Here is a 20202-nt window from a genome sequence, read left to right as displayed (position 1 = left end):
TGAAGAAGAGTCTGGTAATGACAAAAATGCTGCAGAGGAGTTTGTTTCACCAATAAAGTATTTTAAAACAGCTTAAAAAAGGCTTGACATGCTTTGGGCAGCAACCTTCAGGTTTCTTAGGTGATACTTGTGTGCTAAAGAAATGGAGGGGATGTGCTTTCTTTCTAGAATGTTTCTGTCTCCACACAGTAAATATCACTAAGTTTGTTTTAACTCTTGCTTAAAACATTGTATGTACACCAATTGCTCATTATAATGTAACAGTTTTTCATTATTGCTATTACATAGATGTATATCAGTTATTTCACATAACTGAGGCTTTTTGGTCATCATTGGGGCTTTAGCTTGATGGGAAGAAATTCAGATCTGTAAAGGGCTTTACCTTGCAACCATGGTTGCAAGATACTAACACAAATTCTTTACAGAAGAATGGGAAAACTGGTAGAAACAGACCTCAGGGAAGATCAGTGTAGATTCCGGAGAAATGTTGGAACGTGTGAGACAATACTGACCCTACAACATATCTCAGAAGATAGGTTAAGGAAAGACAAACCTACATTTGTAGCCTTTGAGAAAGCCTTTGACAGTGTTGAATAGAATAAATTCTTTAAAATTATGAAGGCAGCAGAAGTAAAATACAAATTAGTAAATGGTTATTTACATCTTATACAGAAACCAGATGGCAGTTAAGAGTCAAGGGGCACAAAAGAGAAGCAGTGGCTTAGCAGGGTATGAGAAAGGATTGTAACTTTTTCTCATGTTATTTAATCTGTACATTGAACAAGCAGTAACGGAAATCAAAGAAAAATTCGGAGTAGGAAATAAAATTCAGGGAGAAGAAATAAAAACTTTTAAGTTTGCTGATGACATGGTAATTCTGTCACAGACAGTAAAAGACTTCGAAGAGCAGTTGAACAGAATGGAAAATGTTTTGAAAGAGGATATAAGATGTACATCCATCAACAAAAGCAAAACAAGGATAATGGAATGTAGTCAAGTTAAATCAGGTGATGCTGAGGCAATCAGATTAGGAAAGGAGACACTTAAATACCCCCCCAAGGGGCTCGGCACTCTGGTGAGTTCTTGCTTGACTACAATGGGACCCAGCCTTTGCATCATCTTTCTCCTTCCATGCTACATGTATATCCTTCTGCTATTCTTTTTCCCCTCCCTTGTGGAACATGGATATTTTTGGAAATGTGTCCTGCATTTTCAGTAGCCTGAAATCAGAACAGACCCCACACTGTTTCTTTCTTTCTTTCTTCATTCTTCATCTCCTATCCTTCCTCTGCTTAGATGTTGGAGGTTCCTCTTTGTTTCTTCTTCCTCCCTGTGTGCACCTGAAGGCCAGCCCATGTGCCTGCTATGTACAAGGTCCCTGGGTAATATGTAATTCCCAGACCCGGGTCAACAGGTAGGGTTCACCTGTACTCCCTGGTCCAGGGAGGGGTGATTGCCTGAGCTGTTACCTACTCAAATTGCCAGTTGGTCCCTCTTGCAGGAATTCAGGTGATGTCACCTGAGGTGTGAATAATCACCTAAAGCGGGTGAGCCCTGCCCTGAGGGGGCCCCCAACTGGAAGGAGCATGCCATTGGAGACACTGGCAATCATGGGAGTTTTTCTCACATTAAGCCAATCACTATCTCAGTCTACGTCTACGTAAAGGGAATGAGGCTAAAGATTCCAAGACTCTCCCAGCTGCACCCCAGTACCTCGTGGTATCACGTACTGAGGGAGGTCAGTCCTTTGCTACAGTTAATCTGTCTGTAATTCAGAAAAGTGTTGATGCAGTTGCCAGCCTTGTGAAATCCTGATCTCGTTTACGTAACAGCACCTTGCTTTAGGAGATGAATTGTGATTCTCAACCCCAACAACTGCTTGCAGCTTCACTGCTGTTCATGTTGAGGCACATTGAATGCTGAATTATTTATGTGGTGTTATTTACACTAGGCTGCTCGATGGTCTGGCCAAGGAAGAAATCCAAACTTACCTCTGATCAAGGCGTCACTGCAGTCCATCAGGTAATAAAAAAGGTTGATGTAACCTTAGTGCCTACATACACACACTTTTCCTCATGTTTGGTAGGATAGTGCTTCCATCAAAGATCAAAGCAGTCTATGAAATCGTTATGATGAGACAATGCATTCCAAACCCGATGCCCTGCTACCTATGTCAGTGTTACAACCCTACTCGAATGTTCTGTCAAAACATGAGCAAATGTGTCACTTGTGGTAGGGATGCTCACGAAGGCTATTGTCCCCTCCTCCTCCTTGCTGTAACAATTGCAATGGTGACCATGCAGCCTTATCCCGAGACCGTCCTGTGTATCTTGATGAGCAGGCCATCCAGGAGTTCCGGGTGAAGGAAAGAGTGCCTTACCCTGTTGCTCACAAATTATTGGCTAGTTGAAAGCCCTCCATTTTAGCATCTGGCACTTCTACACCTTGCTCCATGAAGGACACAACAACACAGACTTGCGACCTCAAATTCAGCACCGCAGTTGTAAAATCACCCAGTGTCACAGTAGCATCCCCGCATAATACCCTTACCTGTGCTTTTTAGCAGTGAGTCTTCAAACGCTAGCACTCGGCAGCTGCTGAGGTGACAAGCCTTCATTTTTTCCCTCCTCCCCTTTCACTGTCATGACTCTCCTCCAATGGAAATTCGTGGCATTAGATCCAACAAGGAGGAATTAAGGCTCCTCTCGGAATCGCAGTGTTCACTTGTTTTCTGCCTCCAGGAAACCAAATTGCATCTTCGCGACTGCTTAAACCTCTCACATTTCTTTCCAGTCCACTTTGACCTTCCACCCCCACCCCACCTGCAAGCTGTTTCAGGTGTCCTCTTGGCTGACCTTCTCAATCAACACAATCTCATCTGCCGTAACACTGGAGCACCCGCATTCCTTTCATAGTCCATGCACATCTGTTGTCATTTTGACCTCTCATTCTGCACTGCCCAGCTTGCCCATCATCTCAAGTGGTCCATTCTCTCCAACAGATACTCAAGTGACCATTTCCCGTACACTATCTGTTTGCTGATTCCTACCCCACCTACGTGTAAACCCACCTGGAAGCTTTCTAAGGCTGACTTGTGGCTTTACTCCTCCCTGACGATCTTCACTGAACAACATTTCCCCAGTTGTGATGACCAGGTAGAACACCTTATGAACGTTATCCTTACTGCCACAAAACATTTCATTCCTCACACTTCGCCATTACCACGACATGTCCCTCTCCCTTGGTGGACTGAGGCATGCAGCAATGCCATTCGCATGCAGACACATGCTCTCTGCATTTTTAACCATCATTCTGTGAGGACGAACTGTATTCATTATAAAACGTTGTGTGCACAGTGGCATCGCATTGTTTGGGACAGCAAAAACGCTAGCTGGATTTCATTTACTAGTTCTTTTAGCAGTTCCACTCCTCCTTCCATTGTGTGGGCCAATTTCTGATCTAACTGTAGCAAATGACGTCATTGTGGGACCCATTGCTATCTCCAACACCTTAGGGTGCTATTTTTTTGGAGATTTTGATCTCTACCCACTATCACACTTCTTTCTTCCATCGGAAATGTGTGGAGGAGGCTCGTATGATACCTTTCTCCTCTCAGAATCATGAATGCTACAATGTCACCTGTACTGGAGGGAGCTAGACCATACTCTCACTTCATCCCCATCTTCCGACCAAGGGCTGGATGATGATCACATTCAGATGTTGCAGCACCTTTCTCTTGTGGGCAAGCACTTTCTCCTTCATACAATTGCATGTGGACAGAAGGCACGTTTTCCAGATGCTGACATGAAGCCACTGTCAGACCCATACCTGAGACCGATAAGGACAAACACCTTCGTTATCGCTACCACCCCATCTCTCTTACCAGCTGTGTTTGCAGGGTGATGGAACATATGATTCATGCCCAGATGGTATGGTGGTTCAAGTCTCACAATTTACTAACCACTGCACAGTGCGGACCCCGAGCACACTGTTCTGCAGGTGACCATCTCATCACTGTGTCAATCCATGTCATGAATGGTTTTCTGTGGAAATACCAGACTGTGGCTGTGTCTTTTGGCTTGCAGAAAGCCATCAACACCTTCTGGAGGAATGATATCCTCCGTACTTATACATGTAGGGCTTCCGAGGTCGCCTGATCCATTTGCTTCAGGAATTTTTAAATCTGTGGGTTTTGCCTTGTCGGACAGCTTTATATAGGAAAATTGTTTACCTTAGGGTTCTGTCCTAGGCATTGTCCTCTTTGCTATAGCCATTAACCCTATTGAGGCCTGTCTCCCACCAGGCATCTCTAGCTCCCTTTCTGTTGACGATTGTGTAGTCTATTGCAGTTCTCCACAGACTTGCCTCCTCGAGCGGCATCTTAAGCGATGTCTCTGTTATCTTTACTTGTGGAGCATCAACAACAGTTTTCGCTTTTCACTGAAAAAACTGTTTGTATGAATTTCAGGTGGCGCAATTGGTTTCTCCCACCGTCTTTACATCTTGGGTCTGTTGCTCTTCCGCTCCCTGAAGCTATGAAATTCCTGGGGCTCATGCATGACAGAAAACTTTCTTGGTCCTCCCATGTGTCTTAACTGGCCGCTCGCTACACCTGGTCCCTCATTGTCCTACACGTCCTAACCATTGCTTCCTGGGGAGTGGATCGGACCACCCTCCTTCTGTTTGTCCATTGGAAACTAGACTATAGGTGTTTAATTTATGCATCAGTGTGTCCGTCCATCATACACTGTACAAATACAATCCACCATCATAGAATCCGTGTGGCCACTGGCAACTTTTACACTAGCCCAGTTGAGAGTCTATGCAGAAGCTGCCAAATTATCACTGTCATACCAGCGGATGTACATGCTGGTTGTCTGCCATACACAGCCACCCATCCTATGCATCCTTCTTCGATGACTCATTTGACCGCCAGAATGGGGCGCGTCCCTCTACTCTGGCAGCTTAACTTCGCGCTACCTGTCACTTTCCCAATAGGTGTGAACCCCTCACCACCTTGGCTTTGTGTGGCAGCCCGTGTTCACCTTGGACTTCATTTGCTTCCTAAGGAAACTACTGCAGATTCGATCTGTTGCTTTAAGTTTCTCAACCTGCGCACAGAACTAGGTGATAGAACCTTTGTGCTCACTGAAGGCTCTCGGACTGACCGTGGTGTTGGGTGCACCTTCGTAATTGGCAACAACGATTGTCAGTATCAGCTTCCAGAACACTGCTCAGTATTTACAGCAGAGCTCTTTGCCCTGTGTCAGGCCATGCAGTACATCCTGCTTTTCAATTATGTCATCTGCTCCAACTCTGGGCCCTTCAGTGTGTCTGTGTGCTGTACGCAGTCCATTCCAGTCCATTCCTTAGTGCAACAGGTTCAGGAAAACTGCCACTCATGATGGAGCCTCTGTGATGTTTATGTGAGTTCCTGGTCACGGTCTGGCGGGAAATGAGGCTGCTGCCAAGGCTGCACCACACCTACGTTGGCCTGCTAGTTCTTCCATTCCTTCTGCTAATCTCCATATTGCCATCTGTCAGCAGATGGTGTCACTTCAGCATCTCCACTGGTCTTCCCTTCATGGGAACAAGCTCTCCCAGCAACTTGGCTGACCTCCTCTCGGCCTCTTGTTGCCAGGAGACCATTTTAGCTTGTTGAGTATTGGTCACTTTAATTTAGCCATTGCCATTTGTTAAGTGGTGATCCTCCATCACTTTGTGCTCATTGTCATCAACCTTTGACAGTTCGCCATTTCCTGACGGAATGCTCTTTTTCTTTAACCACTTACATTCTGGTGTCTGCATGTTGTTTGAGTTATCAGCCGTTACTCTTTATCCGTCGTAGCAATATTGTGAAGGATGTTTAATCTTTCGTCCAGAACCTCCATTGTCTGTGACATATTTTATTGACCTTTCTCCAAGATGAAGCCCTTTTTCTTAGCTCTCTTTCCTCCCATCGATTGAGCTTAATATGTAGTCATTTTTATCTCCCTTTTTGTATTAGTGTTCTAAGGGTCTGACATGGGTATGTATTACCTCCGCTGTTTTTGGCTCCCAAAACAAAAACAGAAAAAAAAGAAAATACACTTTAAGTAGTAAATGAGTTTTGTTATTTGCACAGCAAAATAACTGATGATGGCCTAAGTAGAAAGGAAGTAAAATGTAGACGCAATGGCAGGAAAAGCATTCCTGAAGAAGAGAAAATTATTAACATCAAATACAGATACAAGTATTAGGAAGTTTTTTCTGAAGGTATTTGTGTGGAGTGTAACCATGTATTGAAGTGAAACATGGACAGTAAACAGATTAGATAAAAAGAGAATAGAAGTTTTTGAAATGTGGTGCTACAGAAGACTGCTGAAGATCAGATGGGTAAGTCATGTAACTAATGAGGAAGTACTGAATATAATTGGGGAGAAGAGAGATTTGTGGCACAACTTTACCAAAAGATGGGATCTATTGATGAGATCTATTGATGAGACACATTCTGAGACATCAAGGTATGACCAGTTTAGTATTTAAGGGAGTGTTGGGGGTTAAATATCATAGAGGGAGACCAAGATACGAATACAGTAAGCAGATTCAGAAAGATGTAGGTTGCAGCAGTTATTCGGAGATGATGAGGCTCACACAGGATAGAATAGCATGGAAAGCTGCATCAAACCAGTCTTCAGACTGAAGACCACACCTACTGATCATGGCTAGACCCTCACTGATTTTTCATGTTACCGGCTCTCCAAGGTATTTGGAAGAATTAGTCTCCTGAAATTACATTAATTCTCTCATTGCTGGTTTTACTTTCTCCATCAGCATGTCTGAGTAGTAGGTACTGTATATCGTATGCTGGTCTCCCAAATAATCACAAAAGACAACACCTTTGTGCATCCCAAAATATGGTCAACATTACTTTCCTGCTGATGCCTGCATTCTGAATTTCTTTTGGCAGGGTGACCTTGTATGCTTCCATTCCATGCTTTGTCTTTTGGCATCTGGTTCCAAAATGGTAAATCCAAGTTTCATGACACATTCAAATTCTGTTTAGAAAATGATCAACTTAAGTTTCATGGCATTCTTTCAAGTCTGTACACTCTTTGAGTCTTGTTTCCTTGTGTTGTTGTGTTAACTCTTTTGGCACCTACATTGCACTTGTTTTGCTGTTATTGAGCTTGTTACTGATAACATTATAAACTGTGCCAACACTTACTGCAATTGTTTTTGCTATATGTTCAACTGTAACACATCAGTCTTTATGAATAATGTCATCAGTGTGGATTTCAAACGAAGGAGTTGACACTTCAACTGGCCAGCCAGGACACTGTTCATCAGTCACTGAGGTTGAACCGTTTTTCAACTGTTCCACTCACTTATAAAATTTTCCACAGTTCATGCAACTTTCGCCATACTCTAAAATCATTTGAGAAAATATTTTAGCCAGTTTTTTACCTGCGGGAAGCAAAAAACCAGATCACTGAATGTTTCTCAACTAATGTGGAGACTGCAAGTGAACATGCCATTATTAAAATATTGAGGTCATAAATAAAACAATTTTTATCTGTCAGCTGTTCTCAACTGATACCAGTGATGCTAACCTAAAGTTATGAAAGTAGCTACTCCTACAAACTATTTCATTTCTATATCAACTTTTCTCTTTAATTACTGAATGTCCTTCGTATATATTGTGAATAGGATTGTGTTGAATGTCTCTCTGATGTTCATGATGAATTCTGTCTTGTTGATGAGAATTTCATCCTAACTTTAGTTGCTAGTTTCTTGATGGAGGAGTGTTGGGAGGTAGCTTCTTGTACACTGGATGCTCAGATTGTGATACCATACACAAAGGCTGAGGAACTGACAACTAACTTGGCCTTTCGGTCACCTGTAATTCACAAATAATTTCCTTCAGCAGGCTTTTGAAGAAAACTGGGAATAGGCTATATTGTTGTCTAACATATCCTCTGATTTTGAAGTTCTGTGTCAGTTCTCATCCGAATTTTACTTTGGGCATCATTTTGGTAAGTTTTCCTTCACAAGATTCAAGGTCTCATTTTCTAGGCTCAGTTCAGTTAGTTTCTTGGAGAGGAAATAACTGTCTGCCAAATCATAGCAGTTCTGGGACTCTACAAAGGTTGCTATATGAGGTGCAGTTCTTAAATTTTTATTTGTGAGAGTATTTTTGACATTCAGTATTTGTTTGTGTCTTCCAGAATCCATCTCAATACTCTCCTATGCAGGATTTTAGTTGATCCTCCACTCTTGTTAGTAATACCTCAAAGAACATTTTTAGGTCACTGAAATGAGGGGATTGATCTAATGTTGTTAAGGTCTAATCTTTCTCCATTTTTGTGTAGCAGGTGGACAACAGTAGTGATAGTCATTTAGAATACTTCAAGAATCGCTGTGTGTTTATTTACTTCTGAAGTAAGTGATCACCAGTGGTAACATCTGTATTAATATTATTAAGACGGACAAAGACGTACATGGTCCACTTTTCAATAGATATCATGTTAATAATTGTGTATGTTGGTCAATAGATTATCACCATCAAACTGATAAGAATACACAGAAGTAGGAACTACCAAATTCCTGCATTTACCATGAACAGTGAATGAATGTAGTGTTTAGTTGTTTTTGCTGCATAAGCAACTTGACAGAACCCAAGAGTGAGCATGAAAGTGAATAATGTTCATAAAATTAAAGTCAGAGTTCAAAACTTGCTCAGCAGCTAATGGGATTGCTCATAGCACGGTATATGGATGTGCTGCCTTCTAGAATGTTGTGTGTCTGCATAGGTTCCCACAGCAAGTTCAGATTTATGTTGGGTGCATTAAATGTCAGAAATAACTGTATTTGTCAGGTGTGTAAATGTAAACACAAAAGTTTCTGAATAGTCACTGCTCTGGAAACCATGACATTTTTCTCAAAGTAGTAAACACATTTAGAGTAATATAAAAGACATTCCAAATACTGATTAAATTTTGTGTCTGTTGCAGGTGGTGGACAGCTTATCGTGATGCTCTCTCATTCAGGTCGAGTCATTACTTTGTTTCTTTCTTGTCAGAAGCATCAGCTATTCTATGTGGATTTGGCCAACGAACTGATCCACTGTTTAGCCTCCCAGTAGCTAGACCGCAATTTATCGAAGTACCTCGGTCATTAGTTCAAGTCGTCGTGTACTGGAACATTCCTATGCACAATTGGCTGAAAAATTGTGAGTATTTTATTCTTCTGTACATTTATATAGCTGTGTAATACAAAAAAAAATTACAAAATTACCAATCTCCATTCTGTAAGATTGATGTTATTTTGTAGTTTTCCTGTTCAAAATAACTGGGCCCTACATTATAACAGTATGTTTCACGTATTGTAAATAATAAAAGAATTCATACACATTATATCAAACATTGTTTTCTATCTTCCTTTAATTTTAAGGTTATATTTCCTTCACATTATATCTTACACTTTGAAGTTGTGAAAAAAAATAAAACTTTTTTTTCAGGTATTGCAGCTTCTCCTCTTGTAAGAACAGTACATTTCCTGTATCATTTCTTTGTTTGCTGAAGGCACAAACAGCAGATTTTTTATAGTGGTAGCAACAAAAAAAGTTAGTGGCTTTTCACATATCCACATTTTTGAGAGAAATCTGTTGATCGTGAAAGACATACCCCACTCGAGTGTGTACATCCTGTTGGAAAATAAATCTCCTATTTTGCAATATTTAACATGGTATATATACAGCATCAGTAACCACTTTTAGGATTAATATATCTTGGTATGTAATGTCTAAATGACATCAGTTTCATCACTTAGGCTGCTTTCCCTCTGTAACAGTGGTTGACTCCTGCACTGTAGGTTACAGTGAAATTTCCAGCATAGCTAGTTGTGGGCTGAGATTCTCTGCTGAAGGAATATGAGGTTTGCAGCCAAAAAAGGTCCGGTCAAAGTTACAAGAACTTCTTTATTGCAGCTTGTTTACAAACATTGGCTTGGAACTGTGAGTAAAGGTGGTGAGCAAGGTGAATGTCATGGCCTTTTCACAGCTGCTAATTGCACACGCTGCTGCTGCTTTGCCAAATTGTTGGATTCACCAGTCAGCAAAGGTGTGGCCAGCAGGGGTTGCTACGCGAACTTCTGGGCACGTCATGCCCAAGTATCAGAGTGTAGAGGTCTTCTGTTGATGTCCCATAAGGCCAGGGAGGAGTGGTGGATCCTCGTGTCGTACTCCTGCCACGGTGTCAAAAGTGCAGAGCTGCCATGGTGTCCAGATGTGTAGATGGTAGGCAGCTGTTCCTATCCCAGAGGCAGTAGATGTGGCTGCATCATCAGCATATTGTGAACAGCACAGGTTCAATGTGGCTTAACTGCCCAGATGTTAGAGTGCTGACAGGCTGGTTTGGAAAGGCTTAAATGCTGTTGCTCCCCACTGACTATGTGGTGATGGCAGGATTTGTGTTTCACAGTGAATTACCTGGAATAGAGGCAGTGACCAGCTGTTGTAACTGCCAGTGAGTCAAGCTGTAATACTTCCTGGTGACTTGCTGCCTCATTTCGTCATGCGGAAGGCTGTGATGCGTAAGAGCTGTTGGTCCACTTGGCACATGGGTCGCTGACTGTTGCTTCTGACTTCACTGTGTTCTGATCACAATTCTGCCCCCCCCCCCCCCCCCCCAACTCTGTTTCCAGGTCCCGTTATAACGCTTTCACTTGACACCTCCAACAAGCCATTTCCTAAATTTGTATGTAAGAAGACAGGTACTGTGAAGCTGCTGGTGCAGGCTTAAAAAAACTTACCCTAGAAAATAAATTATAATTTGCTTGTATGTTACAAACAAGGGGAGTTCTGTTACATCATCTGAGTAGTACTATAGCTAATCTTTGTAGGAGTGATATGAAAACAGGGGACATAGTGTAACAGAAATTACATGAACATCATAATATTAAAGTTATTTCATCTCAAATTTTAATATGTGATTGGATATATGAATGTTTTGTGAGCTGAATCTTTTAAGCTGTTCCTCCTTTTTAATTAAAATTCATAGGTGTCGGACTTGTTGGCTCTTTACAGCATAGGAAGGCAAACTTACACCCAAGGTACACATGCCAGATCATGAAAGTTCTTGACCATGAACCTGCTGACATGTGTTCTATCTATCTCTCTTATAACTCTGTTCATAATCCCCGCCAATAGACTAGCATTAAAATGATAGGATTAAATGATGTTAACACAGATTTAATACATACTCAATTTATTATACTTTAGTCACAATTAAGAGGTCCCTATGTGTCGGTTCTCACTTGTTCTACAACCACAGTCATTCACTAAACACCACTTGGTTTGAGTTGGCCATTGCTGGTAGGTACTTAACATTTGCAATTGAATTAAATGTCATTTCCTGGGTAATAAAATACAATCATTTCTGCAAATTATTTTCCCATGACATTAAATAGACTTCTTGTACATGATCCCTTCTGCATGGCTTCTCAAACCGGAGTGGCTCACTCTTCCGCCTACAGATCAGCCCGACCGCATGATGGGTCTTCGCCGTCAGCGACGCTACCTTGCTGGAGCAAAGGTGCATAAGGATAGATGCGGTTCGCCAGGGACAGGATTGATATCTGTATCCTTATGTCCCCCAACTAGATGTTTTCAAAATCCACAAGAAGCAAGAATTTTTGGAAATAGAGAAAAATCACCCTCCATTTCTGAAAAGACCCCCAAAATTTTGAAAAGAGAGAATGTAGAAAACCTATCCCTAAAGATCTAAATAACAATTACCATGAACTGAAAGACAGTAAATGGCAATAGCACCCTCATAACTCCAAAGAAAGAAATCTTGTTAACAGTTTTTTAATGCACGCACATTACATTCATCCATGCATATGTGAAATTTTACAAAAATATTATCTATAGCAAGATTTGTTAAGTATAATGATGCAATACTAAAAGTAGTAAAATTGTATCTTTTCTTGAGTTCATTCAAATAATTATAGAAGTATTAAATTTAAATCTGAAAGGAAAGTACATAGAAACAAACACATTTATCAATATTTTCACAAAATCTGCCATTATTAATTTTCCCTCAAGTTTTCGTACTAGACAAGCACTTAAATAAAAAGTGAAAGCAAAGGCTTCAGTCTTGTGCATTACAGGCAGTCATATCTAGTATTACAATGCTGGAAATGATTTTCATTCTGAGGGCAACAATGACTAGTACAATATACATTTAAAGTTATTCAGTTTGCTAGAAGAGAAAAATTTATTAAACTCTCAGTTACTTTCATGCTAATGGAAGGATGTGTATATATTTGGAAGCACAAGCCACAGGCTAAACTATTTCTTCTTCTTCTTCTTCTTCTTCTTCTTCTTCTTCTTCTTCTTCTTTTGTGGCTTTATAGCTCATTGTGAGCCTTGGTGTTTTCAATAATTTTCCACTATTTATCTCGGTCCATTGCTAGAGCTCTCAGTTCTATAACTCATTTTACAGAGATCATCAATGACTCCCAACTCCCATCTGACTTTTATTTGATCGTGCCCTCTTTGTCCTCCTATATTTCCTTGTAATACCATTTTGGCTACTTCTGCATCATACATATGTGCTACATGCCCAGGCCACTTGAATCTGGATGATTGCACTGCTCTTCTGATAGGTGGGTCTTTATAAATGTTGTACAACTAATGATTGTAGCTTTTCCTCCATATTCCTCTTTCAAAAATTCAACTGATAATTCTTCAAAGAAATTATTATTATTATTATTATTATTATTATTATTTTAATGCCCTCAGGTTTTCCATGTCTTTGCTATTATGTTCCAGCTTTCGGAGGCATATGTGAGTGCAGGTATTCAAAAGCGTCTAGTAGATGAGTAACTTGGTGGTGCAGATCAGGAGCATTGACGATGATGAGTGTTGTTAGAGTAAAATAAGTTCTATTGGCTACGAGCAGTCTCTGATTTCATGGGAAGTGCAATTTGAGGAAGTGAATGTTGAACCCAGCTCAGATCTCTCAAAGGTGTAGTTTCCCACTGTTATTTAGGCTGGCATGTTCTCTTTTCATGCCTTTCTGGCAGCCATTTATTTTGATTTCTGCTGGTTAACGTTTAATCCCATGTTACTGCTAGCCTGTTCAAATGTGGTGAATGTCTCTTCCATTGCCTTTTGGGTTCTTGCCACTATATCTATGTCATCCATATTAGCAAGTATATGCTCTGATTTGTGGAATTTTTTGCCTTTCTGAAAAGGGGTTTGCTTCCCTCACTACCTTCTCCAGGGCAGCATTGAAAAGGAGGCAGGCCAGTGCATCTCCTTGCTGTTCCCCATTTTTGATGTTTAATGTATCAGACAACATACTTCCCATTCTTATGCTACTTCATGTCTCACTCATTGTCGTTATCACTAACTTTACTAATTTTCTAGGGATTCTTAATTTCAGCCAGCGCATGGTGTAATTGCTCTCTACCTATACTGTCATACAAAGCTTTAAAGTCTATAAAGAAGTGAGGCATGCCAATTCCAAATTTGATAATTTTCTCTAGGATTCACCTTAGAGTATAGATGTGATCTGCAGTTGACTTTCCTGGAAGAAATTAATGTTGATTTAACCCCATGTCTCCCTGAATGAGTGGAAGGAGATGGTTGAATATTATGTTGGAGAATACTTTATACCCTGAGTTAAATACTGTGATTCACCTATAGTTATCACATTCAAACTGATCTCCCTTCTTTTATTGCTGGGGTATTTTCTCCTCTGACCATACTAAAGTAGTCATTTCCTTTCACACATGCTATTCTCCTCACTTAAAATTTTTCCTGCTTCATCTTTTATCAGACTTGTTGTACCATTTACTTCTCCATAGAATTTCCTCAGAAGCTCCATTTATTCAGTATTTGCTTTCATCCACTCTATCTTCTTTGGTGGGTTCTCTTTTCAATCCTCCATTTTTCTTTATAGTTACCCACCATCCTGCCTGTACACTATTATTGTAGTGTCCTCTTATTTGCCTTGGTCTTTTCTTCTGTAACCATTTTGCATTCAGCATCAAACCATGGAGATCTCACATGCCATACTTCATTTCCTAGCATTTAATTTACAGATGTCTCCACTGTGTCTTTCATTATTTCCTACTGGTATTCAATGTTATCGGATTCCCTAGCATTTTTGAGTGTCCACATTATCCTTTCCTGGTACTGTTCTCTAATTTCAGCTGATCCTAAAGCTATGGCTGTTGACTTTTGAGGCCTAATGGCAAACATGACAGTTCATCTGGCACCATCTGTTGCTCTTCTGTCATGTATTGTACATCAAAATGAAACTCTTGAAGAGCAAGCATCCACCTTGTCAATCTACAATGCCTTAACTTCCTCATTAGCATAAATACAGGCGCTTATGATCTGTCACCTCAATCAACTTTCACCCAGAAAGGTAATATCTAAACTTAGTGAAACCAAACACTACTACCAGTGTGTCCTTTTCAATTAAGGAGTATTTTTGCTTGTGGGCATGTAACACACAACTGCCAAAAGCCACTGTTTCTGTCTCCTCCTTTCCAGCTTCTTCTTCCATTTGGTACAGTTGGACTCTGACACACAATCTAGGTAGAACATTCTCATCATATGTGGATGAGACAGTGTTTGTTTGTCAACCAAATTCTTCCAAAATCTGTTGTACAGTTTGCCGCCAACACCACTCATTGTTTTTCTTTAACAGTCTATGTAGTGCCTCACTATTTAAAGTTTTTTCATCAGTGAAGTGATGACAGAAATCCCAGGGACCACTCCTTAATTGTTTCATGTTTTTTGGTATCAGGAAATCTCTTATTGCCATCACCTTGCCTGGGTCAGGTCTAATCCCTTATGGCCCCACAATATATCAAGTGCCCATCTTTTGAATCTCTCTTCCAATGTCTTCATGTGTTCCTCCCAAGTTTTGTTGGCTATCGAAACATTGTCCACTTACATCATAATTTTCTTTAACAATTCTTCCCCTAGTACTGAGTTGGCTTCATTCTGCACTGATAACATTGTCCTTCATTTAAAAATGCTGTATATTGTCAGAATTCCAGATCTGATTGGACTTATTGGTATCCTGACATTAAATCACAACTTTTAAAGATTTTTACTCCCTTAAATTTTTTTAAGTTCTTCTATATTCTCTGGGTAACCCCTTTTTGGTCCAAACACTTTGTTGGCTTAACAGGTACCAAAACAAGCCTCACATTGTCATTCTTTGCCACTATGACTAACAGGCTATTGTAGTGACTCAGAGCTCTTTTTATCACTCCTATTGCCAGCATTTTCTGTGAGTCCTTTTCTACAGCTTCTTTTATGACCTGTAGTATTAGATAAGGCTGCCTAAAATCTGGTTTATGAGGGTGTATTTTTATTCAATATGTTGGGCCCTGTGTTACTCAGTGTTTTTGCAAAAACCATCCTGTACCTTCCTATCAACTCAGTGGTCCATCTTCTATGCATTCTAGACTTGTGATTTCATATATTTTGCTTGTGATTTTTTCACAGGGAAGTTCACTTTCTTCATCCTCACTGGTCACATTTACACCACTTCAGTGGGCGACGAAAATTTCCTTTTCTGTGTCATCTTCACAGGCTGCTACTTGATATGAGCAGGAAAAACTGCGCATTCTGTCTGTCATTTTCTCAAAAAATTACACTCTTGTATTGTATTGTGGTACAAATCATTAACCACATCCTGTGATTGTGTGTAAAATAAAAAGAAGGGCATTAATCACTGTTCCTTATAGGAGAAAATAGTTTTCTCTGAATTTGTGTCACATTCCAACATCACCTTCTCCTTTGCCATGCACATTTATCTTCCACTCGATCTGGGCTTGTAAATAACCATTTGGCCATTTTTATTAAGAGGACAGATCACAAAGGTGAAGCAGCTGTTCAGTAATCCCTCAGACACCAACTCATCTTTTGAGCAGAAAGATTGTTGCAGTGTAACTGCAATTAGCAGGCTAAATTGTGCATGAAATGTCATGTGGTGAGGGCTTCCTGTATGGTAGACAGGTCACCTGGTACAAGTCTTTTCAGTTGACACCACTTTGCGTGTCAATGAAGATGATATGATGAAGACAACACAACAGCGAGTCCCCGAGCAGAGAAAATCTCCAACCCAGCCAGGAATCAAACCCGGTCTGCTCGCATGGCATTCTGCCACACTGACCACTCAGCTATGGAGGCGGAGAAAAGATGACAGGTGTAGGTGGAGAAGATGCTGGAATGTTGCATAGACCAACTAAGTGAAGGGAAAATCAGTTAAGTTGATGGAAATACAGCTCCCAGAAGCACGTGAGGCGCAGGTAGTCTGCACACAATAAATAGAACGAAGTTGGAGGAGGGGGAGGGGAGAGTATAGAAGGTGAGAGGAAGATGGCTGAAAAACTAGTGGGCATTTAAGGAAAAAGGGTGAAACATGATAAAAGCAAGAACTTGGATAAATCTGAAACTAGCAAAAGATAGGGATATAACAGGGACAGAAAACAGTAGCAAAAGATAGGGATATAACAGGGACAGAAAAAAGTAGCAAAAGTTAGGGATAGAATAGGTACAGAAAACAAATAGGCAGGGACAAAGACAGTAGGGAGAGAAAATAAGCAAGCTTGAGGGCTAAATTAGATGGGTTGTAGGAAGTGCTAGCTGGCGATTCATAGAAACTGGTGATTATCAGAAGCCCATGGACCAGAGATTAATTGTGTTGTGCTGAGCAACTACCAGTCACATTTACTGATTATTGTAAAGGCGAATGGTGATCTGTGTTAATCTTTGTTTCATTTTCATGCTGAGTGATTAAGAGACTGAACTTGTATTGGGAATGAGACAGGCTCAAATCCCCATTATACCAACCTGCTTCAGGTTTTCCACTTTTTATAAATTACTTAAATAAATGTTAGGATGGTTCCTCAAACAATGCCAGAACCAATTTTTCCCCCAACCTCATTCTACCTTGTCTCACACTGTTTCTTCTGATATTAATATTTATAAGCCATTACACCATAACAATCTTGTCTTTTTTGTTTGTTTCATTTCTACGTGTGATATTCCATTATTGTAAGAATGTCCTCCCCTGCACATATAGTTTTTCTCATCTACAAACTCTTCATTGTTTCAAACTTCAGAGGCCTTTCAAAGATGATCTAAATGGTCAGTATTTCATCTACTCATTCTGTAATGGTTTCACTAAAAGAAGCAACAGAAGTACAAAGAATCGTAAGTTACTTAGGGTAACATATGAGAAATGGACATTCTTAAGCAGTCTAGCACACCGCAGTAGGTGGTGGAAAGGAGGGGGGGGGGGGGGGGGGCGTGCATCATTCATTTCAGGCCTGGTCGCCATTTCAGTAGCAATTGAACAGTAGATGATAGGGAATCACATGTTCACATATGTTACCTTTGTCCTAAATGCAGGGACTGTTGATTCAACACAATTGCTATTTCATCACCATTTTATTCACACAGCTGAAAGATGTAATAAAATCCTACAGTCGCTTACAGCTTTCAGAAAAATGGGAAACATTCTTAAGAATAAGCTACCTGGTTCTGATAAAAAAAGTAAGGACACCTAAAAACATCGCAGGTGTGAGGGAGGCAATCATCAGGTGCCTGAGTGAATCTGCATGGCAACATCCACACTGTCTACAGATGAGCCATGAGTCTACAAGAAAAATGTTGTATTTGGGTTTAAAATTCCATTTATATAGAATGCTGGTCATTCAGCAGATCAAAGATGCAGACTTACAATAGGGAGTCTTCTTTGCTGTGTGTAAGTAAGTGATCTTTGAAGGCGACTCAAATGCAGTATTTTTTTATGAGCAGTGAGCCACATTTTCACTTAAAAGTTGTTTTTGGGCCCCTCAACAGCCTTACATAGTTCATGAAAGACCTCTCTACTCCCAACAACATGTGATTGTGTGTTGTGCCAGTGGCGTAAAAGTCACAGTGAGCTCTAAATGTTACTACATGTGTTAAAAATGTTCTTTCTATCATAATTGTGGATATGGCAGATAAACACAAGGAATGTTTGTTTTGAATAGAATGCTGCAACATTGCATACTGCAAATGCATCCATGTCAGTTGTGAGGAATACTTTCCTGGGACACCTCGTTTCTCACTTTGGAGACATGCCGTGGCCAGCAAGATGATCAGACTTTCTTCTATGGGGAGGGGGAGGGTGTTTAAAAGAGTGTGTCTGTGTTTTAAAAAAAATTAATTGGGTCAAATGCTGTCATTAAAGAGGATATGGGTTTGATTGACCAACACCTGTTGGCCCTAGTTAGGAGTAACTTCTGGCAAAGTGTTAAAAATAATATTAAAGAGAATGGCTGAAACTTGGATGATGTAATTGTTAGTAAGTGACCATGTGTAATTAAACAGATGTTAACCTTTGATTTTGTGTAAATAAAAGATTTTCCATATAAGTCAACATACTTCATTTGTAAATCATTTGTTCCCATAGGTAACTGTGTATAACTATATTTTAGATTGTCATAAAATAACTCATTAATTGCACCAGAATGTAACTGGAAATTGCAAACCCTGGTATTCAGTTTTACTTGTCAGTTTAATAGATGTATGTGAAAACATACAATATGGAAAAAACACTTGGAAATAATGTTGGATTCACAATATAAATTAGAAGTCATATATTTCTTGCTGTACATAAGGTTAAAATTTCATCTGACATTTTCTTTTTTGCAGATGTGTTCCGTACCACGAAACCTATGGGAAGCTTTGCTGCTATTCTGTCAACATATGCTGTAAGTTCCTTGCTACATGGCTTGAATTTTCAGTTGGCAGCTGTTCTACTGTCATTGGGAGCATATACATATGCTGAATACGTGTTGCGACAGAAATTGGCTACGGTGTTTGGTGCCTGTATTTTAGTGCGTCCTTGTAGGAAAGATTGTGCACATCGCTACAAAGAAAAGAGACTTTCAGTTATATTGATTAACATAGGCTTTGGTGCAATTGCTGCATTTCATTTATCATATTTGGGAGTAATGTTTGACATGTCAGATAAACTTCAAGATGAAGGTTATAATTACTCACACACATTGGCAAAATGGTCAGTGTTGAATTATGCCAGTCACTGGTTTGCACTGGGAACATACATTTTTTATCTTCTTATTTAAATATGAATACTTTCTTTTCCAAGCACCAACACTCGACACACATCCTTCCCTTAGTTTTTCGTGACATGCCAGATATTCTGCCTTTGCAGCAAACAGCAGAGTGAAATGCAAATCAAATATCAGTACAGGTAAGATTCCAGCCATCATGCTGCCCTTTACAATGTATAAATTAGTGTGTCTGTAAGAAATTGTAGACATGATTTGACAGTGTGTCCACAGCTACAAACTTATTTCTGGTGGAAACTTTTGCAATGTCTTAAAAAAAGTATTATTAAAAGAAAATAAGTTTTAGTTTAAAAATTGACATTGTGCATAGATGTTTAGTAATTGTTTAGTGTGAACAAAGCTGTTTGACAACAGCCAACTTCTTGAAAAACTTCTGGATTTATTTTGTTATCCTTTATTTATGTGCAAAATACAATAAAGTGATGTGGTAAACCATAGCAATTGGGCTGCTCTACTTGATTCCATCCATTTTATGTATATTTTAAATTGAATGGGTCAGTGTTACTTGCATCGGAAGTACACAAATATAAAAATAGGAGTAAACAATCACCCACCATGCATAAGCTGTGACTGTACAGAAGTAATCTATATCTGTATAATTAATTGTGTATTCCATTAGACACAACACTTCAACAGGAAATAGTGTAAAATGCTGTAAATGAATATACAATATGGTCCAAAATAATATCCCCAGTAAGCGCTTTGACTGTACTTTAGCTTGCATTAAATTAATCTATTATTCACCTTTCTTGCTTCAGCATTTGAATTTTTGATGCTAACTGTTTTACATTAGCATATTTATGAACTTTAGAAGTAGTCTCCATTCATGCCAGCTTTGTTTGAGTGATTACTTAAAATATGTTGTACAGTACATATCCATAAGAAAGTTGATTTTTTTATTTGGTATGAGAAAGTTTGAAATAAAATACCTATCAGTTAGGTACAATAATTGGCACTTGATGGCACTTACATACTTTGAAGTTTCATTACACTCCACCAGATCTCTAGTTTGTCTTCCCTCCACTTTTGTATTGTTTGCTACACAGA

The 20202-nt window shown here is 39.7% G+C and overlaps 1 protein-coding gene across 1 annotated transcript in view; it reads left to right on the top strand.

The window, feature by feature from the left end:
- The window catches only part of LOC126184995 (protein-serine O-palmitoleoyltransferase porcupine), a 114080-nt gene extending 94482 nt beyond the window's left edge, over positions 1-19598 (top strand). Inside the window, exons 6-7 of the mRNA XM_049927707.1 lie at positions 8994-9211; positions 18716-19598. Of these exons, the coding sequence (XP_049783664.1) occupies positions 8994-9211; positions 18716-19149 (652 nt within the window). The 3' untranslated portion in view covers positions 19150-19598. The remainder of the gene's footprint in view (positions 1-8993; positions 9212-18715) is intronic.
- Positions 19599-20202: the final 604 nt, after the last annotated feature.

The sequence above is a fragment of the Schistocerca cancellata genome, chromosome 4 (genome assembly GCF_023864275.1).
Source record: "Schistocerca cancellata isolate TAMUIC-IGC-003103 chromosome 4, iqSchCanc2.1, whole genome shotgun sequence".
NCBI classification, from domain to species: domain Eukaryota; kingdom Metazoa; phylum Arthropoda; class Insecta; order Orthoptera; family Acrididae; genus Schistocerca; species Schistocerca cancellata.
The sequence above is the reverse complement of the archived record's forward strand: the minus strand, read 5'-3'. Positions and strand labels throughout refer to the sequence as shown.